The sequence below is a fragment of the Penicillium daleae genome, assembly GCF_028827525.1.
Source record: "Penicillium daleae strain IBT 16125 chromosome Unknown utg000007l_segment0_segment0, whole genome shotgun sequence".
NCBI classification, from domain to species: Eukaryota; Fungi; Ascomycota; class Eurotiomycetes; order Eurotiales; family Aspergillaceae; genus Penicillium; species Penicillium daleae.
The window spans coordinates 2,994,651-3,012,983 of NW_026623155.1; the positions used below are offsets into that span (position 1 = coordinate 2,994,651).

The 18,333-nt window shown below is 47.9% G+C and overlaps 4 protein-coding genes across 4 annotated transcripts; 2 read left to right on the forward strand and 2 right to left on the reverse strand.

Moving 5' to 3' along the window:
- Window positions 1-3,101: 3,101 nt before the first annotated feature.
- Window positions 3,102-4,250, forward strand: N7458_008266 (zinc-dependent alcohol dehydrogenase family protein; the record flags this gene model as incomplete). Its single annotated transcript, XM_056911648.1, has 2 exons — window positions 3,102-3,209; window positions 3,312-4,250. 2 exons carry the CDS (start codon window positions 3,102-3,104, stop codon window positions 4,248-4,250), a joined length of 1,047 nt encoding a protein of 348 aa, XP_056764474.1.
- A 1,056-nt stretch (window positions 4,251-5,306) lies between these two features.
- Window positions 5,307-7,579, reverse strand: N7458_008267 (uncharacterized protein; the record flags this gene model as incomplete). Its single annotated transcript, XM_056911649.1, has 2 exons — window positions 5,307-6,139; window positions 6,244-7,579. The coding sequence occupies 2 exons, from the start codon at window positions 7,577-7,579 to the stop codon at window positions 5,307-5,309; spliced, it is 2,169 nt and encodes a 722-aa protein (XP_056764475.1).
- Window positions 7,580-15,274: 7,695 nt separating this feature from the next.
- N7458_008268 (uncharacterized protein) lies at window positions 15,275-16,198 on the reverse strand (the record flags this gene model as incomplete). Its single annotated transcript, XM_056911650.1, has 2 exons — window positions 15,275-15,630; window positions 15,829-16,198. 2 exons carry the CDS (start codon window positions 16,196-16,198, stop codon window positions 15,275-15,277), a joined length of 726 nt encoding a protein of 241 aa, XP_056764476.1.
- A 1,621-nt stretch (window positions 16,199-17,819) lies between these two features.
- On the forward strand, window positions 17,820-18,244 carry N7458_008269 (uncharacterized protein; the record flags this gene model as incomplete). The annotated part of the gene is made up of 2 exons (XM_056911651.1): window positions 17,820-17,989; window positions 18,094-18,244. 2 exons carry the CDS (start codon window positions 17,820-17,822, stop codon window positions 18,242-18,244), a joined length of 321 nt encoding a protein of 106 aa, XP_056764477.1.
- Between the last annotated feature and the right edge of the window lie 89 nt (window positions 18,245-18,333).

The window sequence follows — 18,333 nt, forward strand, 5'->3', positions numbered from 1 at the left end:
CGGGTATTGTATAGAAGAACCAGGGGCCACGGGCATGAGAATTTTATATATAAGTATAGACGCGTCTTTGAGTGATAGATGCCGTTTTCTTGGCTCAAGATATCGTCGAAGAATGCAGAAAAGTGTCCAGTCCGAATAGTTGCCATATACCTCCCTTACAAGGGGATTGGTCTCATCGATGTGAAGTTTGAGAGAGGCCATTATGCCTTGTGTTCGGAAAAAGCAATGTCTGGACGTGGGTCTGGGATTGAAGGTGGAAATCCGAAGATATAGACAATCAGACACATGGCGCTTGAGTCTCAAAGTGTTAAGCGCCCAGGGGAGGCTCAATGGTTTCATGAGACTCACTGGGGCTATTAAAAGGGTAATGTACTAGAATAGTTCCAGGCATTGGATGTGAAACCGCCCATTGTTTGATATTTCCTTGTACGGGGCACCCTGAGAGAGAGATTGGTTGAGCTTGTTGCCAATGGATTTGAGATGTCGGAATTAGGCGCTGAAAGATCTATAGAAGAAAAACATTGCACTATCTTCGAGACAATGATTTCCGTGAAAGACCAAACAACAACCATCAAATTTCTATTCATTGCTTCAAAAATTGGCGTTATTTAATCTTGGAACCTCTGATCATCATTTCTCGACTCCATACTAACCCGGTGTTAGCCGCTTACCCCCAACCTTTAGAGGATGTAATTTAGACAGAATATGCAACCGGTCCGCTCATTGAATGAACATTGGAAGGAACGTTGATAAAAATGGATCATTATGTCTTGAATGCGGTATTCTGGATCAACAAAAGTCTCAGCAGAGAACAGACAAGCCAGGAATAGGACTTAGAGTCGAGGAATTATACATGAAAGATCACCTGCCGAAAGAGACCATCCCTGGTTGTACAGTGGCAGCTCAGAAGTATGAGACTGGAGGCCCAGAAAAAAGACCATCTTAGTGTGCATCAACTTCAAGGGTATGGCTGATAAGATGGACTTGAGATCTCTGGAGGGTTTCAAACTTATGGAGCCCCGCTGTACATTCCAAGATACGTCCCTCTGACGTGAGAAAAGAGACGCCAGCAAAATGACATACTCGCGATCGGTGGCAAGATCGAACAAAACCTTATAGCAATGAGGCAGATATTGGATGTGATTTGGGAGGCAAAAGAATTGAACTTGGTCTGTATTTTAACGCTGAGAGCTCGAAGGTTGTATGTCTTCCCGGGGGGAAAATATCATTGGGCAAAAATGGAGCCTTCATGTTATAAACCGGAGCTAGATCACCCAAGCGCCTATTTAATATTAGGCCCAGGTAAGATGGAACTCTGTCCAAACTCGGGGGGTTCTGGGATTCTACTTGACGATAATGGTGAAATAATTGGCTCGACATCATCGTCAGGATGCTTGCCCTGACAGGGGCATATTTGAAACACGGCGGTCCAGGAACGTGAGATGGTCCTCAATAGAGCCATTGGATAATGGGCGGGTAAATAGCACCATTTCTAGATTCATTTGTTTTTCGACAACTATTCCACCTGGATCAATGATAAATTCGGTCGTAAATGAGTTGATCAATTGGTAATTGCACATCAGCCCGAAAAGTTTTCCGTAGTCTTTGAATCGTAAGATTAGAGCCAAGCATCGACATGTGTCACCCGGACAAAAAGCCGGGGTACGGCAGAGTCAATTCTAGACCTAGCGAGCGGCCAATCCGAGGTAACCCGATCGCTACGCGCCTCACTCATCGCCCGAGAGACTGGCGCTTGCATGATCAAGCCAATCGATTAGACACCCTAACGCAGAGCTGTGTGGCCTCAACTCGACAGCTCTCATCACCGGACTCTTCCTTATCACTTCGGTCCGTGACTAAATAAATGTTATCGATGTTCTCCGCGGCGGTCAGCAAGAGACCAGGCCCAGCACGGCTCTGCTCGACAGGTTGAATTGGCCAATCCACGTACGCAGTCGCCTATGTAGTAAAGGCGCGTGACCGTCGCCGGGCATGCACGAGTGTTTGGAGATTGCTTCTTTGACAAAATGATGGGTGGCAGACTGCAGAGTTTAGCGGTGAACCGAGCAGACGCTCGTTCCGATTCGCGTAACAGTGTCTCTCTCATCGAATTCCTCAACCAAGCGGTACTTACTCTCTGATCAGACCATGACATCCTGAGACCACAATGCTTGCTCTTTCTTGGCGCAAAACTCGGGTAGAGACCGAAGCTCGTCGAAGAGCTTCGGTGAACAGTCAGAAAGTGGTCCTCAGTGGGTCGGCCAATCAGACTTTGGCATTGCCTTGTTTTCCGTAGCGGGACTGTGGAGTGGGAGGGGAATGAAGTCATGTCCCAAGCCTAGAGTAGTCCTGCGTCAGTGGAATTTGAGGTCATCGTCGAGGCTCACGAACTCTTTTGGGGACAAGGTGGCACGGCCCAGGATCGAGATATCCCAGATGGAAAGATTGGCTGAGCGCGAGGACACGACCCTCTTCCTGCGCAATTGACTCGGCGGGCGTGGCGTGGCGTCAGATGCCATTGGACAATGTCAGGGCTGGGTGAGGGGCCTAAGTAAAAAGCAGAGCAATGTCTTGAGACTGCTTTTGGAGCTGTAAAAAGCTGGGAATCATAGCTCGAAAGAGCCATGTCCCATCACTAAGCCACTGAGGAAGTCGGTGGTCACAACCCAGAGACAACACTAGAAAAGATCAAGGCCTGGCACAAACAAAATAGTGGAGTCGGACCCGCCGTGGAAGACTTTAGGAGTGTCAACACGATCGTAGACCCACTTTTGAGCCAATTGGGTTCCGGACTTCATCATTTTTGAGAGGTCTGTTGGACGTATTGACGGCGGTGGTCTTGGATTCGTGTTGCATGAAAGTGGTCAACACCCCTGGACTGCCCCTCTTTCTGGACTTGTGCCTGCTACTTAACCCCCCTCTCCCGCCCTTCTCTTTCGCTCGATACCTCGATACTCCTTTCTCTCTTCCTTAACATCTCATGACCGAGACCTTATTTTCTCTGACATAGTTTCCAGGTACGTCCAATTGACAACTTGGTGCCCGCTCGTTCAAGTCGAGACATCACTGATGCTCTCGACCAGCCAGAGTCAACATTCACAATGACCGTCGGACTTCCCAAGACCATGCGAGCTCTCCAGTACTCGGGACCCAAAAAGCACAGCATCGTTGAGGTTCCTCTGCCTACGCTGCGTGAGAATGATATCCTGGTATGGTTTAGCTAGTCTTCGAACGGGATCAATCCATAGCGGAAAGCCGTTGACGGACTCAACCCTTTGACGGACTCGACTAACCATCGTATTGAATCATAGATCAAGGTCAAGGCATGCGGAGTCTGCGGTACTGACCTGCACATCCATGAGGGCGAGTTCATTGCCAAGTTCCCCCTCATCCCTGGCCACGAGATCGTGGGTGTTGTGGCTGCCCTCGGCCCTAAGGTTCAAGGCTTCGAGATCGGAGATCGGATAGTAGCCGATAATTCAGAATTGTGTGGTTCTTGTTTTTATTGTCGCCGTGGTGAAGAACTCTTCTGCGAGGACTTCCAGGCTCGTGGCGTGACGATGGATGGCGGATTTGCTCCTTTCGTTCGAGCGCCCGTTGGCCGCGTTTTCAAGATCAAGAACCTGTCCGATGTCGATGCCACCCTCCTCGAGCCCGCTTCCTGTGCCGCCCACGGCTTGGACAAGATTGCTCCGAAGATGGGTTCCTCCGCTTTGATTTTTGGTGCCGGTCCCACCGGTCTGATGTTGGCTCAGATGTTGCGCCAGAACGGTTGCTGCCGTGTCGTCGTTGCTGCCCCTGCTGGTTTAAAGATGGAGCTCGCCAAGAAAGTGGGTGCTGGCGATGAGTACGTCGAGCTGTCACGCCAAGATTCTTCTTCTCAGTTCGCCAAGCTAAAGGCAGACAACCCCTACGGCTTTGATATCGTCGTCGAGGCCACTGGTAGCGTCAGCATCCTCGAGGATTCTATCAACTTCGTCCGGAGATCAGGCAAGTTGGTAGTTTATGGAGTTTACTCCGATGCTGCACGTGTTTCTTGGCCTCCTTCGAAGATTTTCGGTGACGAAATCACCATCATTGGCTCGTTCTCGGAGACCTACAAGTTCCCCGCTGCCATTTCCTATCTGGATTCTGGAAAGGTAAAAGTCGAGGGTATCGTGAACAAAGTCTACAAGATTGACCAGTGGGAAGAGTGTTTGGAGGCCATGCGCAACAAGAGTGCGATCAAGGCGGCTATTGTCTTCGATTAGATGCTTTGAATGTTCGTCGAGATGCGCCTCGGAAACTTCACGATTTGATGAGATGCGAGCGTTCCATTACCCTCAGTGTTCTGTTGGCAAACTAGATGATTGTTTGTTAGAACAATAAAATAAAGATTGCCATTTGAAGGCTTGAGAAGATTATATGGTGCATTGGTATTTGCGGAGATGCGATTTGATATAGCCAGTTGTGGGAGGACCTTGCGCGCAACGCGACCACCAGCGGTTGGATTTCCTAATGACCAAGATGACATTGCTGAGTGCCAGATCTCCGGCCTTGTGGAGAAGTATATCAATGAGCATGATGATTACCTGCAAGACTTATACAAGATCGTTGCAAGTCATAGATAACTCTAATTGATCCTCGTGGAGAGAAATCTCCGAAGGCCTGGTGCTGTGGTGACGGGGCGCGAGACTGGGCTCAAGTGAGGTGCGAGATTCGCAACGCCGGGTCTGTTCATCTTCCTTCCCCCAATACCGGCCCACGACTCGATAGGCCGGGGTTCTTGGTAGTTGAAGTCCGTCGGATTCTGCAACTTGATGTCGCAGTGGTGTCCATAAATGCCTGGACATAACGGAAAGGTTGCTGCTCTTTCTTCTGAGTAAGCTCATCGAAACTCAAGGCTTCGAGATCGACAACTCTGCGAGAGTTCGTGGCACTCGTCATCATCATCGCTGTGGACGCTCATTTGCGACAAGCTGTCAGTACAGCAATAGAAGGATATCTGTATCAAGGACAAGTATGTACGAGAGTGTGTTGGACCTATCTTAGACTGCCAGACAGATTGATTTGTCGCTGTGTTGCATCATGTCTGCCGTCTGGTGCATGCACCTCGCTGTCTGGATTTCCCGATTAAGCAGGCACGACTTCATACCTCCATCGTACCTGCCTCAACTGGAAACCTTTTAAATACTTTCTTTCCTCCTTTCTCCTCTTTTTTTTTTCTTAATGCGCAAATCTGGACGAGCTATAATGCGTAGGTAGGTAGGTAGCTAGGCCATCATTCATTCTACATACATTCCATCCATTTGGCTTCAGATCAATCATCAAACCCCCTCATCCTCTTCCCTCTCTACTCTCCCCGCCCTCTCACCGCCACGCCACACTCCCGCCCTTCGACTCTTCACAACCCACCACATATAAAGCGCGTCCTCCGTTCCCGTCGTCGGCACCAGGCACGTATACTTAAACGCGTTCGCGTACGGATACCAATTACTCAGATTCCGCATATACTGGAACACCTGATCCTTGCACGTGAGCCCAATGACATACATCTTCGCCGGCCGGAGGCTCGCCACCAACTGATTATTCGAGATCTTATCAATGTCCTTCTTGTAGGCTGCCAAGAAGCCGCTCACGCCAGCACTAGCGTCTTGCCAGAGCGACTCGACCTTCAGCTCAACCACCTGGGTCGGCTCACCGGCAATCTTGAAGGTCAGGTCGGCGCGCATATTAGAGCCAGTGTAGACGTGCTCTTCGCGCTGCAAGATCACGTTGGGGTAGTATTCGTTAAGGAGCATCGCGATGTTGACCTGCATCCAGCCCTCCCAGCCGCCGCGCTGGAGGTAGACCTGTTGTATGGTCCTGTAGTTGGCCTGCGCCCAGTTTCCGATGAGTGAGAGGACTTCTTCTTCGTTGGGGGAGCGGTCGGAGGGGTGGTCTGGATAACTAGGCACGAGATCGCTCTCCGGGGGGAAATGGGTCAGCTGGGTGGGAAAGTGAGGCAGCTGCGTTGGGGAAAACAGCTTGCTGGAGACGTAGGGGTTGGTCCAGGTCGCGGGGGCGAATTGTACGTAGACGGGGCAGATCTGGTCGATATAACCCCCCCCCCCCGGCCGGAAAAGCCGACGAAGGAAGAGTTGGCGGGTGGTGTCCATGTCTGTATGCCACCGCCAGAGTTGCCATCGGGGTAGATGATAGTAGGCTGTTGACTTGTTGTGACTGAGAGTCGGCATAAGTACTGAGTCCGAGAATAAGCAGCACCAAGCTGGGTAATCTTCTCGCCAGGCCCAAGTTGTATAGTTGGATAACCTATGCCTAGCTGGCCTAAGCCCCAACTATGAGTGAAAGAAGGTTGATTGGGATCTTGCGTTTCCCATGTCATCTGGATGCGAGAGAGCCAACTGCTAGAATCGCCCCAGATCGTAATGCTCGCGGGAGCGATGCCCCATGGTATCATGTGCGGAGTAATGTCTTGGAATGGGCCCCCGCCGTCACCTCCAGCGACAAAAGAGCCAGGTATGAGCGCAAAGTTGGCAGTCGGCTGTAGCAGGTTTGCCGTGTTAATGGCGGGGGGATTTATTGTCGTGCTAACCGGATTCGAGTCGACTTCTTTTCTCCAAGTCGAGATCGAATCCACGATCTCGTGGAGGTCGGAGGGAATGGTGTCAAACCGCGGGTCGATGGAGCCGAGGCCATAGTAGTTGTATGTCTGCGCAACGTCCTTGATGATAGCCAGGCTCTCTTTGGCCAGGAATTCGATATCGGAATAGCCATTACCACTCATGGTTGGGTCAATATACTCATTCAGGTACTGATAGATCTGATCAAAATCACTTGGGCAGCCTGGGATGCTCCGATAAGGCGTAGTGGCGAACGAAATGAGAGCAGGAGCGTCCAGTTCCATGGTACCAAAGTTGAGAACAAAGTCCACGAGTTTGTCTTGTGTAGGAAGCCGGGAGGCCGAGAACCCCACTCCCTTCTGATCAAACTGCGAAGTTACATTGGTTGTTTGTGCGATATTCTTGATGCTTGTATCAAAAGAAGCAGAGAACGAAGAGGTTAGGCCCGAAAAGTTGGCATCAGCCGAATTGATGAGTGATTGGAATGTCTCCTCGTCATAAGCATGGAAACTATAAGCAGCCATATACTGGCCACCTCTCGCAATGGACGAAACATACGAGTCACCCCCACGTGCGTAAAGGTCTGCGGCTTTGGTAAAAGGGGTATAGAAGGTAGCCCCGGTTACACTTGACGAATCCCTCACCAAAGTTGCAGTAGCTAATATGACAACCGTGGTCGTGGTGGTTTTGAGTGAGCTTACAAACTCAAGCCTATCCTTGAAAGAAGCCCAGGGAGTGCTAACTGCTATGGAAGCGTCAATTTCCAGTGAATTCAGCACCTGTTGTGTCGAAGTGCAGATATAGACGTTGGCTTCGATACTGCCCTCGCCTCCAGATGTGCTTGCGTCGATGACCGTCGGCATAGCAGATGAGAAAAAGCTGTTGAATCCGACGCCCGCAACGGTGACGGGGGTACCATCTTGGGCGTCAAGCTTCTTGACATTTTTAGGATAATTATGAGTAGGATGATGAGGCATCTTGTCCTCAGTTGTGGTCAAAATATGGTGTTTCGATTAAGATGGGATGAAAAGGAATTAAGATCAAGATCGGATGTAAAGGAGGATCGAAAAGGGATGAAAAGGAGACTTGAATGTGAATCTTGAAGTGAATTCAGATTATTGTTAATGTAGGAATTTCTGAGGTGCTTTAGGGGGTATTTATGTTCAGGATCCTTAAGTCTATAATCAGAACCATAGATCTTAGAATCCTGTTTCTTGATGCAGTAGGCCTTGATGAATAGTATCATAAAGGCATATGACCTTAAGTATATTCATCATAGAATTATTCACTTAATACTATAATGTATAATATGTATAGTCTCATAGGCGTGGATGATAATCAAGAGCTCATCATCGAGTATACGCTTAATACTATAAAAACATAGTGCGTATAGTGTCATAGGCGTAAATACACTTTCTGGACATGCTATTCATCTGATCTAAGATCAAGGTATAGTTCTGGCCTAATACGCAGCCTTGGTTATTTACCAAGTGCATTACCTTGGATGTTCCTAGGTGTACTACCTTGGATATTGAAGCATGTACGACCTTGGATTAAAAAAACTCAGATGGAGACCTCAATCCAGCTTAGGAAAAACCTTAGGTCAGATACTAATATCCCCCCGTAATCTATACACAATCTATACACTATTATAAATTGGTATGGATTAGTAGTAGTATCTTATTATTTGATATTACCAAGGCTTGCTAGTTCTATAAAGGATTTATGTAGTACAGTATCCGTCCCTCCAATCCCCTACACCGCCCGCGCTATAGGTGCTCTTCAGTCAAACGCTCACTTCAGCGTAACACTCAATTTTGACTAATTAACATCCTTATTTAACACAACCGGATCATCAATAAACCAAAGAGCTGTATCTGGTGGAGCAGCAAAGTCTGCATCTGATATGCCCTCAATTGGCTTTTTAGGAGATAGTGGTGGCGGAGTATCTCCTAAAGGGCGCTGCCACTTCCGGCTTGATTCTGTACCCTCTTTGCCTCTGGATCTTGATCGAGAGCAATATGCCGTTTAGCGTGTTTTGTCTGGAGCTCCCCGAATACCTTTTGGATAGTCTTCCGACTAGTGTTCTTTTTTTGGATGCGGGAAGCGCGTGGGTGTGGTATTCGCTTCTAAGTGCTGCGGCAAGCTCGGTCGGCCTGTGGTCACTGATGTCTCCTTTCGGCGAAAAATGAGGTATACACCCTCAAATACGTAATTCCATGTAAAGTGGGTCAACCGGCCGGGTGAGCCCAAGGAATGTATTATTAGATGAATCTGGAGAGGCATTTACTGCCAGACCATTAGCCTCTCCATGTAGCAAAATGCTCGCCTGATTATTGCACTGGCCATCTAACCGTCCAAGGACCCGTTTGCGGGTTTCGTCGAGGCCTAGACTCTAGAGGACTTTAAGAACTCACCTGAACAATCCTCTCCCATACTTGTCGCTATTAGTTGTCCGGGGCCAAGGACTCTCATGTATGTGGAGGCACGTCACGGGGATATGTACAGTACGTGGATTGCCGGTGGACAACGTCCAGCTGAGATTTGTAGCTTCAGCTACTGTGCTGTTGAGCGAAATCTCAATATCCCGTACTTACAATGCACCCGGTGCGTCCGCAAGCATCATATTTGCCACCAGGTCCGGTCCGCCCGCCTCCGGGGCTTACTCCAGATCCTAGAGCTACTCTGGACCCAGAGCTCTTACCTAATGCGACGTGTTGACTATGCGCGGCAGATATAGGAGATCTACCAACAGCTCCACCCAGCGGAGCAGGAGTTATGGGATCTGCTCAACGAGGCCGACTCATCAGACGAGGAGCACCCTGAGTACTCGGAAGAGAATCCTAATGGGGATTCCTAAGACCTCGGCATCCAATCTATGTATTACTTGAAATCTGGCTAGAATAGGATATAAGCGATATCTCAGTGGTGGATTTTCTCCGTTACATGCTTCAACAATACCTTCATGTGCTTCTCGAATCCGAAAGTGTATCGTCTTGCTGCATTATTAATAATCCATCGGCTTCGATATCCCCTTGGCGTTGAAGACGAGACAGCTAGAGAATTTGCAAATGGTATACTGTCTTATATGTCGTTCTTTGCCAAATCGGCCGTGAAGGAGACGACAGCATTGCCTGTGATCTTCCCTCTGACAATGGCCATGATCGAAATCGAAGAGCTGTGCGAGGGTCTGTGGGACAGAGTGTTTTTATTTGCTGTTCAGGGCATGTGTGCAACAAGGCTTCGGGGATTCATCAAGCAAATCAGAGCATTTCGAGAGTCTGGATATGAGAGAATTTGGTTTGACTTGGTGGACAAACATCTTCAAGCGGCGATACCACCATGAATGCATGCCAATTTAGAACGTTAGAAAATTGCGAGGCGCGGCTCTGGGGACCGGAAAAGTAGCACTGGGTACAGGGTGTGTGTGTGTGTGTGTGTGTGTGTGTGTGTGTGTGAAATCATTTACCCTGACCCCTCGCGAGTTGAAACCCTGGATTGAAGTACAAGTGTGATGATCATCTTCTACCTAGGCAAGTATGTGCAGCTATTTGTAGTTACAGTAGCGGCCTTCTGCCTAGAGTGTTGGTGGCAGCCTAATAGGCTGCCACTATACTTATACATTACCTAATCTGGGATCCAACTCTCCCCCTGTGCCAAGGGCCGACTGGCCGAGGCACCTCAGAGGATACCAGATCCGAGTCGGTTTTCTCCTTTCCTGCCTTAGACGAAGATGAAGAACCCAAGGCAATATCTCCCCCTGACTAGAGGTTCAGACGGTTTACCAGATCCTCGTGTGTAGACCTGGGCAAAGCTTTGGTGAGAACATCTGCTAAGTTGTCCTTTGTATTGACGCGCTGGGTGTTGATAAGCCCTTCCTCCACTTTCTCACGCACGAAGTAGTGCTTGACGTCGATGTGTTTGGACTTGTTGTAGAATTCGGGGTTTCTTGTAAGCTTCAAGGCCGAGTTGCAGTCGATATAAAGCGGAACTGTGTCGATGTATATCCCGGGAATACGGAGGTCATTAATGAAGTTGCGGATCCACACAGCTTCCTTCGTAGCTTCGGCACAGGCAATATATTCCGCATCCATTGTAGATATGGCCACAGTCTTTTGTCTTTGAGATGACTAAGATATAGGACCTCTAGCAAGGGTGAAGACCTATCTAGTTGTTGACTTGCGCGAGTCTTCACACCCGGCAAAGTCGCTATCCACAAAGCCCATCAGCTGAAGTCCATGTTTGTCCGAATAGACAATTCCCTTCCCTGGGTCGTCTTTCAGGTATACGAAGATGCGATCCACGGCGTCTATGTGAGCCTGATTTAGATTGGATGCGTATCGCGCTATATAACCGGTAGCAAAGGCAATGTCTGGCCTTGTCTGATTACTGCCAAAATTGAGCAATCCGACTTTTGACTGATAAATCTTGCGGAATTTGGCGTCTGCTATGTAGTCGTCTTGTTTCGCGAGCTTGATATGTTTGTCCAGAGGCGTCTTGACCGGGGCAGCGTCTCCGAAGCTATATTTTTTGACAATTTGGTCAATATATTGCTTTTGATAGACGTGGATTTCCCCAGGTTTCTGCTCTATATGCATGCCCAAATACCAGGAGCATTCGCCTTCGTCGGAAATCGGAAATTACTTTGCGAATTGAACTTTGAAGTAAAGAATTGCCTGAAGGTTTCTGCCCATAACATTTATGTCGTCCACATAAACTTCAAGTATGAGCCCGAATCTGTCGTTGATAAAGATATATAGGTCGTAAGCTGACATACGCCAGCCCCAACCAATCAGTGTGTCCCGGAGTTTTTGGTACTATGCACGAGGTGATTGCTTTAGTCCATAAAGTGCCTTAATAAGAAGCAAGCAGTACCTACTAGGTAGCTATATATCTCTCGGGGCCTTTATGTAGACTGGCTTGTCCAAGGTGCTGTTCAGGAATGCGGTTTTGATATCTGCTTAGTAGATATACTAATGAAAAATAGCCGCTAATACGAGCAAGATGCGTGTTGAGGCCGGCTTAACCACGGACGCAAACGTCTCCTCATAGTCAAGACCTTCTTCCTGCTGAAAACCTCTGGCTACCAAGCGGGCCTTGTGTCTAGTAATCTTACCGTCAGGTCCGTATTTGTCAGTAGTAACCCATCGTGAGGTAACCGGTTTAATCCCTTGCTTAAGTGGAACGATCTTCTACGTGCCTTTATCTTCGTGAGATTTCAACTCTTCCATCTTAGCCTCGTGGTATTTTGCACGCGAAGTGTTATTCGGCTTCAATCGGAGAGCCGGTAGAGCGTACTCACTGTATGCAGACAGCCCGAACTTAAATCCTTTGCGGCTACCTTCGGCCACCGGCTATCTAGCGTTAACTTCGTCGCTATCCTGCTGTTCGGTATCGGATGTTTCCCGCATATTGTGAGGTTTCGTTAGAACTCTAGACTTCCTCCGACCCGTGTACTTTTCGTAATCCTCCCGGAGATTCGGCTCGCCCTGAGCTTTCAACTCAAATGGACGAATCGCCCATGATTCATATATCCCGCTAGTGCGTCGATAGTTGCAATTAGCAACGTGGGGACTGGGTTGTGCTTTGACACATAGGTAACAAGGCTGCTCTCCGTTATAATTCAACTTGCCCTTTCGGCAGCGTACGCATTCTTCGTCGGACGACTCTCCTTCTCCTAGTGGGCCTATTAAAGAGAAGCCAATTAGGAGAGGTGAGTCGGGGACGTGGTAGAGTCTAGTCAGCAGACCATTCTGGGCTCTATAACTGCAGGTCGACTTTCGGTTAATGCACGCCTTGCAGGGTCGCCCACGGTTACACTTTTTCCCACTTCTACTCTGATTCCTGTAACTGTATTGATCGCATGCAGGCAAATCATCGACCCCCTGTAGTCGACACGATAGACGCTGGAGAAGAGTTTTGCACTTATTGCATAGAATTTTCCCATCGTATGCTATTATTTTCGAGGCGCATCTAGAGCATTTCTGGTCACGAGGTACTAGGACGAATCCAAGCTTGTCATGCCTTGCCTGTCGCTCGGCTTCTCTTTTTTCTTGGCGGGCGGTTAATCTCCTTGCCCTATCTAGGCTCTAGTTACACCGTAGGTTTGACCTTTGGCATCCCTCGCACTATAGGTCATTAGGGTTTATGAGGAAGCAGCTACGGCTTGTCTGGAAGCATCTTCTGCACGGCTGCTCCTGCTATAACCTTCCAATCTGTTTCTGTCTGTGGCGGTTCTTAGGGAGTACTAGCCGTTTAGTTCTTTTTGACTGTAGTCTGTATGCTTGGTTGTCGTTCCTGCAGGTTGAACACGGTATCCCATTCTCAGCAGAATCGCACCTTCGACCATTACGAAAACAACGGTCATATTTATCATTATCGGGCAAGAACGTCTTCATATAATTCCCGCCATGTTTTGCGACAAACCGCTAGTAGGCTTGGGAAACAGCCCTATCATCCGAATAGTACTATGAGTCATCGTTCGAGTCTGACAGATCCGAGTATAAAACATCCTCGTTAGCGCTACGAAGGTCATGAGTGGCTCGACGGCTGTTTTTCGGTGCCACTATCGTGTCCACAGGAAACTTGCGTTTGGCTATGCCAGCGTAATTGAATCGACTCTAATACTTGGACACAATTCTAGATCCTGATTTTGTTTCGCCGGCCTTATCATTGCCGGACTTATGGAGCTCGTCTTGCGATTCGTGCGTCATTTCCGAAACGGGTTGTTCTCCGTCACTTGAAACATTATCTCTATTTCGAGCAGCAGCCTGACTGACCTGTTCCACAGGAATCCTTGGAGTATCGGTGTGGTATTCATCTTTAGCGTCTGTATCACTAGAAATTTCGTTTTTATCTTCCGAGAGGATGTTGCTTGAGACTTCAACATCCTAGGTAGGAACTCTATCCTCCAAGCAGGGTGCATCTTGAGGATCGTCTAAACCTTCACCGTCCTCAACTCTGGCAACGCTAATTCGATATACCCTGTGTTTTTCCGGAGAATAAATATGATATATCGCCTCATTTTCGCAGCCGACAAAGTAGCCTAGCTAACCTCGAGGGCTATATAACTTTGTCATTTCAGCCGTGCTCCTTAGCTCTTGAGGATATATGACGTATACCCGGCTACCCTATATCCGCTCTCTCGTAAGCGTAGGTCTGACTCCTCTTAGGGCTTCGTATAGGGGTTTTGCTTCCTTCTTGCGCAGCGCACGTGCTAGAGTTCGATTCTTAAGCTACACAGTATGTTGTATAGCTTCAGGCCAAAGATTCTCGGGAATTTTGGAGATACGTAAGAGCTCGGTGCCCTTTTCCGCAATTATTTTGGAAACCTGGCCAGATATCGATATCTCCTGAACTATAGGTGCAGCTTTTTCTCGTATTGTGCGGTTAGTCCTTTCCGCTACGCTATTCTAGTAGTATACATATAGCTCGATCGGTTCTCGAGCGATAGAATGAGATTCGCACTATCTGCCAATTAGTCCCCTTTCAAATTTATTATCGAAACGACAACATCGGATAGTGATATTGAAAACGTTCTAGATTAGTTTCACTAACGATTTAAAGACTTCAAAGAGCTAGGACTTTCGATCAAATCGTGCGCTCCACGTATATCGGGTATAGTCGTCCGTGATGAATAAGAAATACCTTATACCGTCAAATCCTTCGATTAGGTACGGTCCCTACGCATTAACATACACCATCTATCCGGGTGCTTAGGCGTGACGTTTTACAGGATCACGGGGAATCTTTACTAGGGCCCGTGTAGTAGTATATACAGGGCAAACAGCCTTGAGCTTTACCTTGATCTGTTTTGCGGTAATCTCTATTCTAGTAGAAGAATCCAACAAGCTCAACATATTTTGAAACCCGAGATAGCCGAGTCTCCGATACTATTTCCAAACAGGGTTATTAAAGTTAACCGTGGCTGCAATAGCATCTATTAGATCGTGTCCCCTAGGCAGTCTCGTCGTATTAAGTTAGTATAACCCCTTCTCAAAAATGGCATATCCAATAGTGTGTCTATGATTGTTGATCTATGTTATATAATTATCGTTGTAAACACCAATTACTTTTGCTTTCTAAACAAACAAGCCGCCGGAGAACAGGTTACATTTCCCCTAGGGAGCGTAGGCAACCTCTAAGAGCGACACTTTAACTAGGAACCCATCAGGGCTCTTAAGGATGAGCTGAACGACTCCTCTACCTTTTATTTCAAGGGTAGTAGACTTATCTGCTATGCTGATATTTGAATTGAACGAATGAAAAGTATTATCTTTAAACCACTTAGTATTATTGACGATATGCATATTTGCTCCAGTGTCAGCTAGCTATATATCTGTAGTACAGAAAGTGCCTGTCAAGAAGGCTCCTAAAACCCGCTTCGAGAAAGACAATATCCTGATTCCTGACTCCCTAGTACTAGCTCCCCCTGATTCTCGCTTATATAACACAGCGCTACGCTTCTGTAGCAAAGAGTCAGCTAAGTTTGCGTGCGTTGTGGAGAAGGGAGCTATACCTAGGGAATTAGCACGGATAAAGGCATCTCTATCGTAGGCGGGATCCGTTTCAACGATACTAGCTATGCCGGCTTTCTCGTTTATAAGCTTGTTATCGACATAGGCAGGTAATTTGTCCTTGAGAGATCGTGGAATTTTCTCGGGGTTCTTGACCTAGCAGGTTTCCTCGGTATAGCCGGTTCTACCGTAGTCGGGATAGGTGCATTTTAAGTAGCTTTTATCCTCGCGGCTCGGCTTAGATCGGCCGCTGTAGCCTCTGTTGCCGATGTTACCGCTCGTTTCCTTCTTGGCCCTTTCGCGGGCCCTCCTCTCCTCCTTCATTCGAAGCTGTTGAACTTCTTCAATATGCAGGCGCTTATAGAGGTAGTCTAGATCTGGAGGGTCATCGGGTTTAGTTAAGCGGATCCAGTCGTACTTTTCTTTAAAGGCGCGGTAGCTGGGAGGAAGACCATAAAGCAGAGCGGTAGCGAATATATCGTCGGTCATATTATATTTAACAGTCTTAAGGTCTGCCTTGACTTAGCGAACTTTGTTCGTATAGTCAGTCACAGAGAGACAGTCTTCGAGCTTGATTAAACTCAGTTGGTTCAACAGGCTGTCACGCGCATGTTTATGAGTAACGGCGTATCGCTTCTTGATTAAATCGTAGGCTTCCTTAGCATTAGTGCAATCCTCGATCTTAATCTTGATACCGTCTAAGACCTAACTGTCCAGCAACTTGCTAGCAAGCTTCATTTTCTCTTTGGCATTCTTATGTTCATTATAGTCAATCTGCCATCGGAGGCTATTGTTAGTGGTAATCAGAACAGCCTGAGCATTATCTGTTTCATCACCGTCGTCAACTATTAGTGTTGATATCTTCTTGGTCCGGGTAGAGCGACGTATATCGGCATCGCCAGGCTTCGCGAAGTAGTCTTCCTTTCTAGGTTTAGAGGGAACAACTTCTTCGCCCGTAAGATACTCAAAGGTATCATTCGCTTTGGCCGCACGCTCAAACTCGCGCTTCCAACTGATGAAGTTGATCTTGCCTTTGAGCTTGAGGTCGGCTTTGACTTCGTCCATTTCGGAGTTCGTCATGTCTGGTGCTAAGAACTGAATGTCTCGGTCTGGGGTCTGGGGCTTTGATCACTGATCACCTGCATCAATCCAAAGTATAGTTTGGAAAGAGAGGCTCATAACCAGTTGAAACCCTGGATTGAAGTACAAGTGTGATGATCATCTTCTACCTAGGCAAGTATGTGCAGCTATTTGTAGTTACAGTAGCGGCCTTCTGCCTAGAGTATTGGTGGCAGCCTAATAGGCTGCCACTATACTTATACATTACCTAATCTGGGATCCAACTTCGCGAACGATATGCAGGCTACAACAACTATGTAAATACATGGTTTCTGATCCACTGAGAATGATCCAAACTTCCTGAACGGTGAACTTTGAGCCTCACCTGGTAAGGCCTATCGTGGCCTTATTGCCATTTATGACGTTAGGCTGCCCTCATGGCGCGGCGATGGTGAGTTCTCAGATAAGGCGTCCAACAGTTGTCCGCGGCTGGCTGCATCTCCGCTAGAAGTTGCGAGAATTCAGGTAATGCTGAGATTAAAACCCTGGTTAGGGCCTGTGCAGTAGATCTGGTTTTGTTGCGAGCTCGATTGGCCGAGCGTGGACTGGTTCTCTTGTCGAGTTTGAATGGCGATGGCTTATTATGGAAACGACGATAAAGATCTTCGATTGTGAGTATGTGTTTGGGATAACGTGCGGAGTGATAGGCTATAGGACTCGGTTGCGGTAGAGAAGATTTAGGGCGTTGAAGAACTGAGGCATAGGTAGGTCGTTGGTCTTGTGTAGGGGGAGCGGAGGGCGTTGAAGAGGGAGGATGAGGAGGCCGAGAAGACTCTGGAAAGCAGGTCGGTTGATGCTGCTGAGGGCCTGGTTCGAGTGTTACAGAGGGCTGTTCGGCGGGTGACTCGACATTTATAGTCAAAGGTTCCTCTAGCAGAATGACTGATAGCGCGACTCCCTGCGGCGGCTGTTGGGGTGATGGCGATGCGGTGCTTGACGGTGGGACAGAAACGGGCGTTTCGAACGCGGGCTTTAGATCACGACAGATGATCTGCTATATACAATCTGCTAGGTGAAGTTGCTGCATCTCTTCGATAGAATTTCTCTAGAGTTTGTATAAGGGCTTAGTCGCTCCGCAGGCAAAACAACATACGGTGCCGCCAAAGCCTGAGAGAAGCTTGCAATACAAGCCATTCTGGGCCAGTTGGACAGGGGTGACGTCGGTGAGCACTTGGTTATGGAATGAGAGAGCTCTAGCAGCGATAGTAGAGTAGGTGATAGGGATTTGGTGGAGAGGTTTGTCGTTCGGTTGTGGGGTAGTTCGGTTGGGTGGAGTAGCGGGGCTGGAGGATTTGAGGAAGGAGGAAGGACGACGAAGGGCTGAGAGGGGCTTGGGTTTCCAGCCTCCTCTGGTGTCTGGATGCTGCGAACTCATCTCCCAGGGTCGTCCGAGTTCCCCTGTCAAGTAGCTCCCGTCACCGCGACTAATTGTTTTTCTGCTTGGAACATCGCCTTTTGCAAGTCAATTTTTAATCGGAAAGTCAGATTACGATGGTTAGTTCATTTTCGTATGAGATATCTGTATCTCAAAGAGACTTCCTGACCTCCTTGAAACCTCACGCAGACTGCACCAAATATCTACATGATTAGGCATGGAGAAAAGCCAGGTGATAGGGCAAATAATCTCTCTGCTCAAGGGGAAGAAAGAACGCAGCGCCTTCGTAACGCTTTTAGAAAGGAAAGCGGGTTTGATATTAGCTATATTATTACCGAACACCCTAAGAAAGGTCTGAGCTACTCCTTCCACCTTAAGTCTCTTTTGTGGCGGTCTCTACCCACTACGTAGCACTCGCTCTTTGCAAATAGAATGTTTTGTGCTTTATATCAAGCTAACAAACCTATCTAGATAGTTCCAGAGGACGCCCGTATGAAACTGTGCAACCTCTGGCCCACGATTTAGAGGATTTCGGTGTGAAATTCAACACAGATATTAAGAAAGACGACGCCGCAGGTATCGCTCGGGCAGTAAAAGCGTATCGCGGAGAAGGGGATGTCCTTATTTGCTAGGAATATCATAACCTTTCCGATATCGCAAAAGCTATTAGCATAAAAGGGTTCGCGGATAGTAGTGGCTAGTCTAGCAAGCTTCAATACCT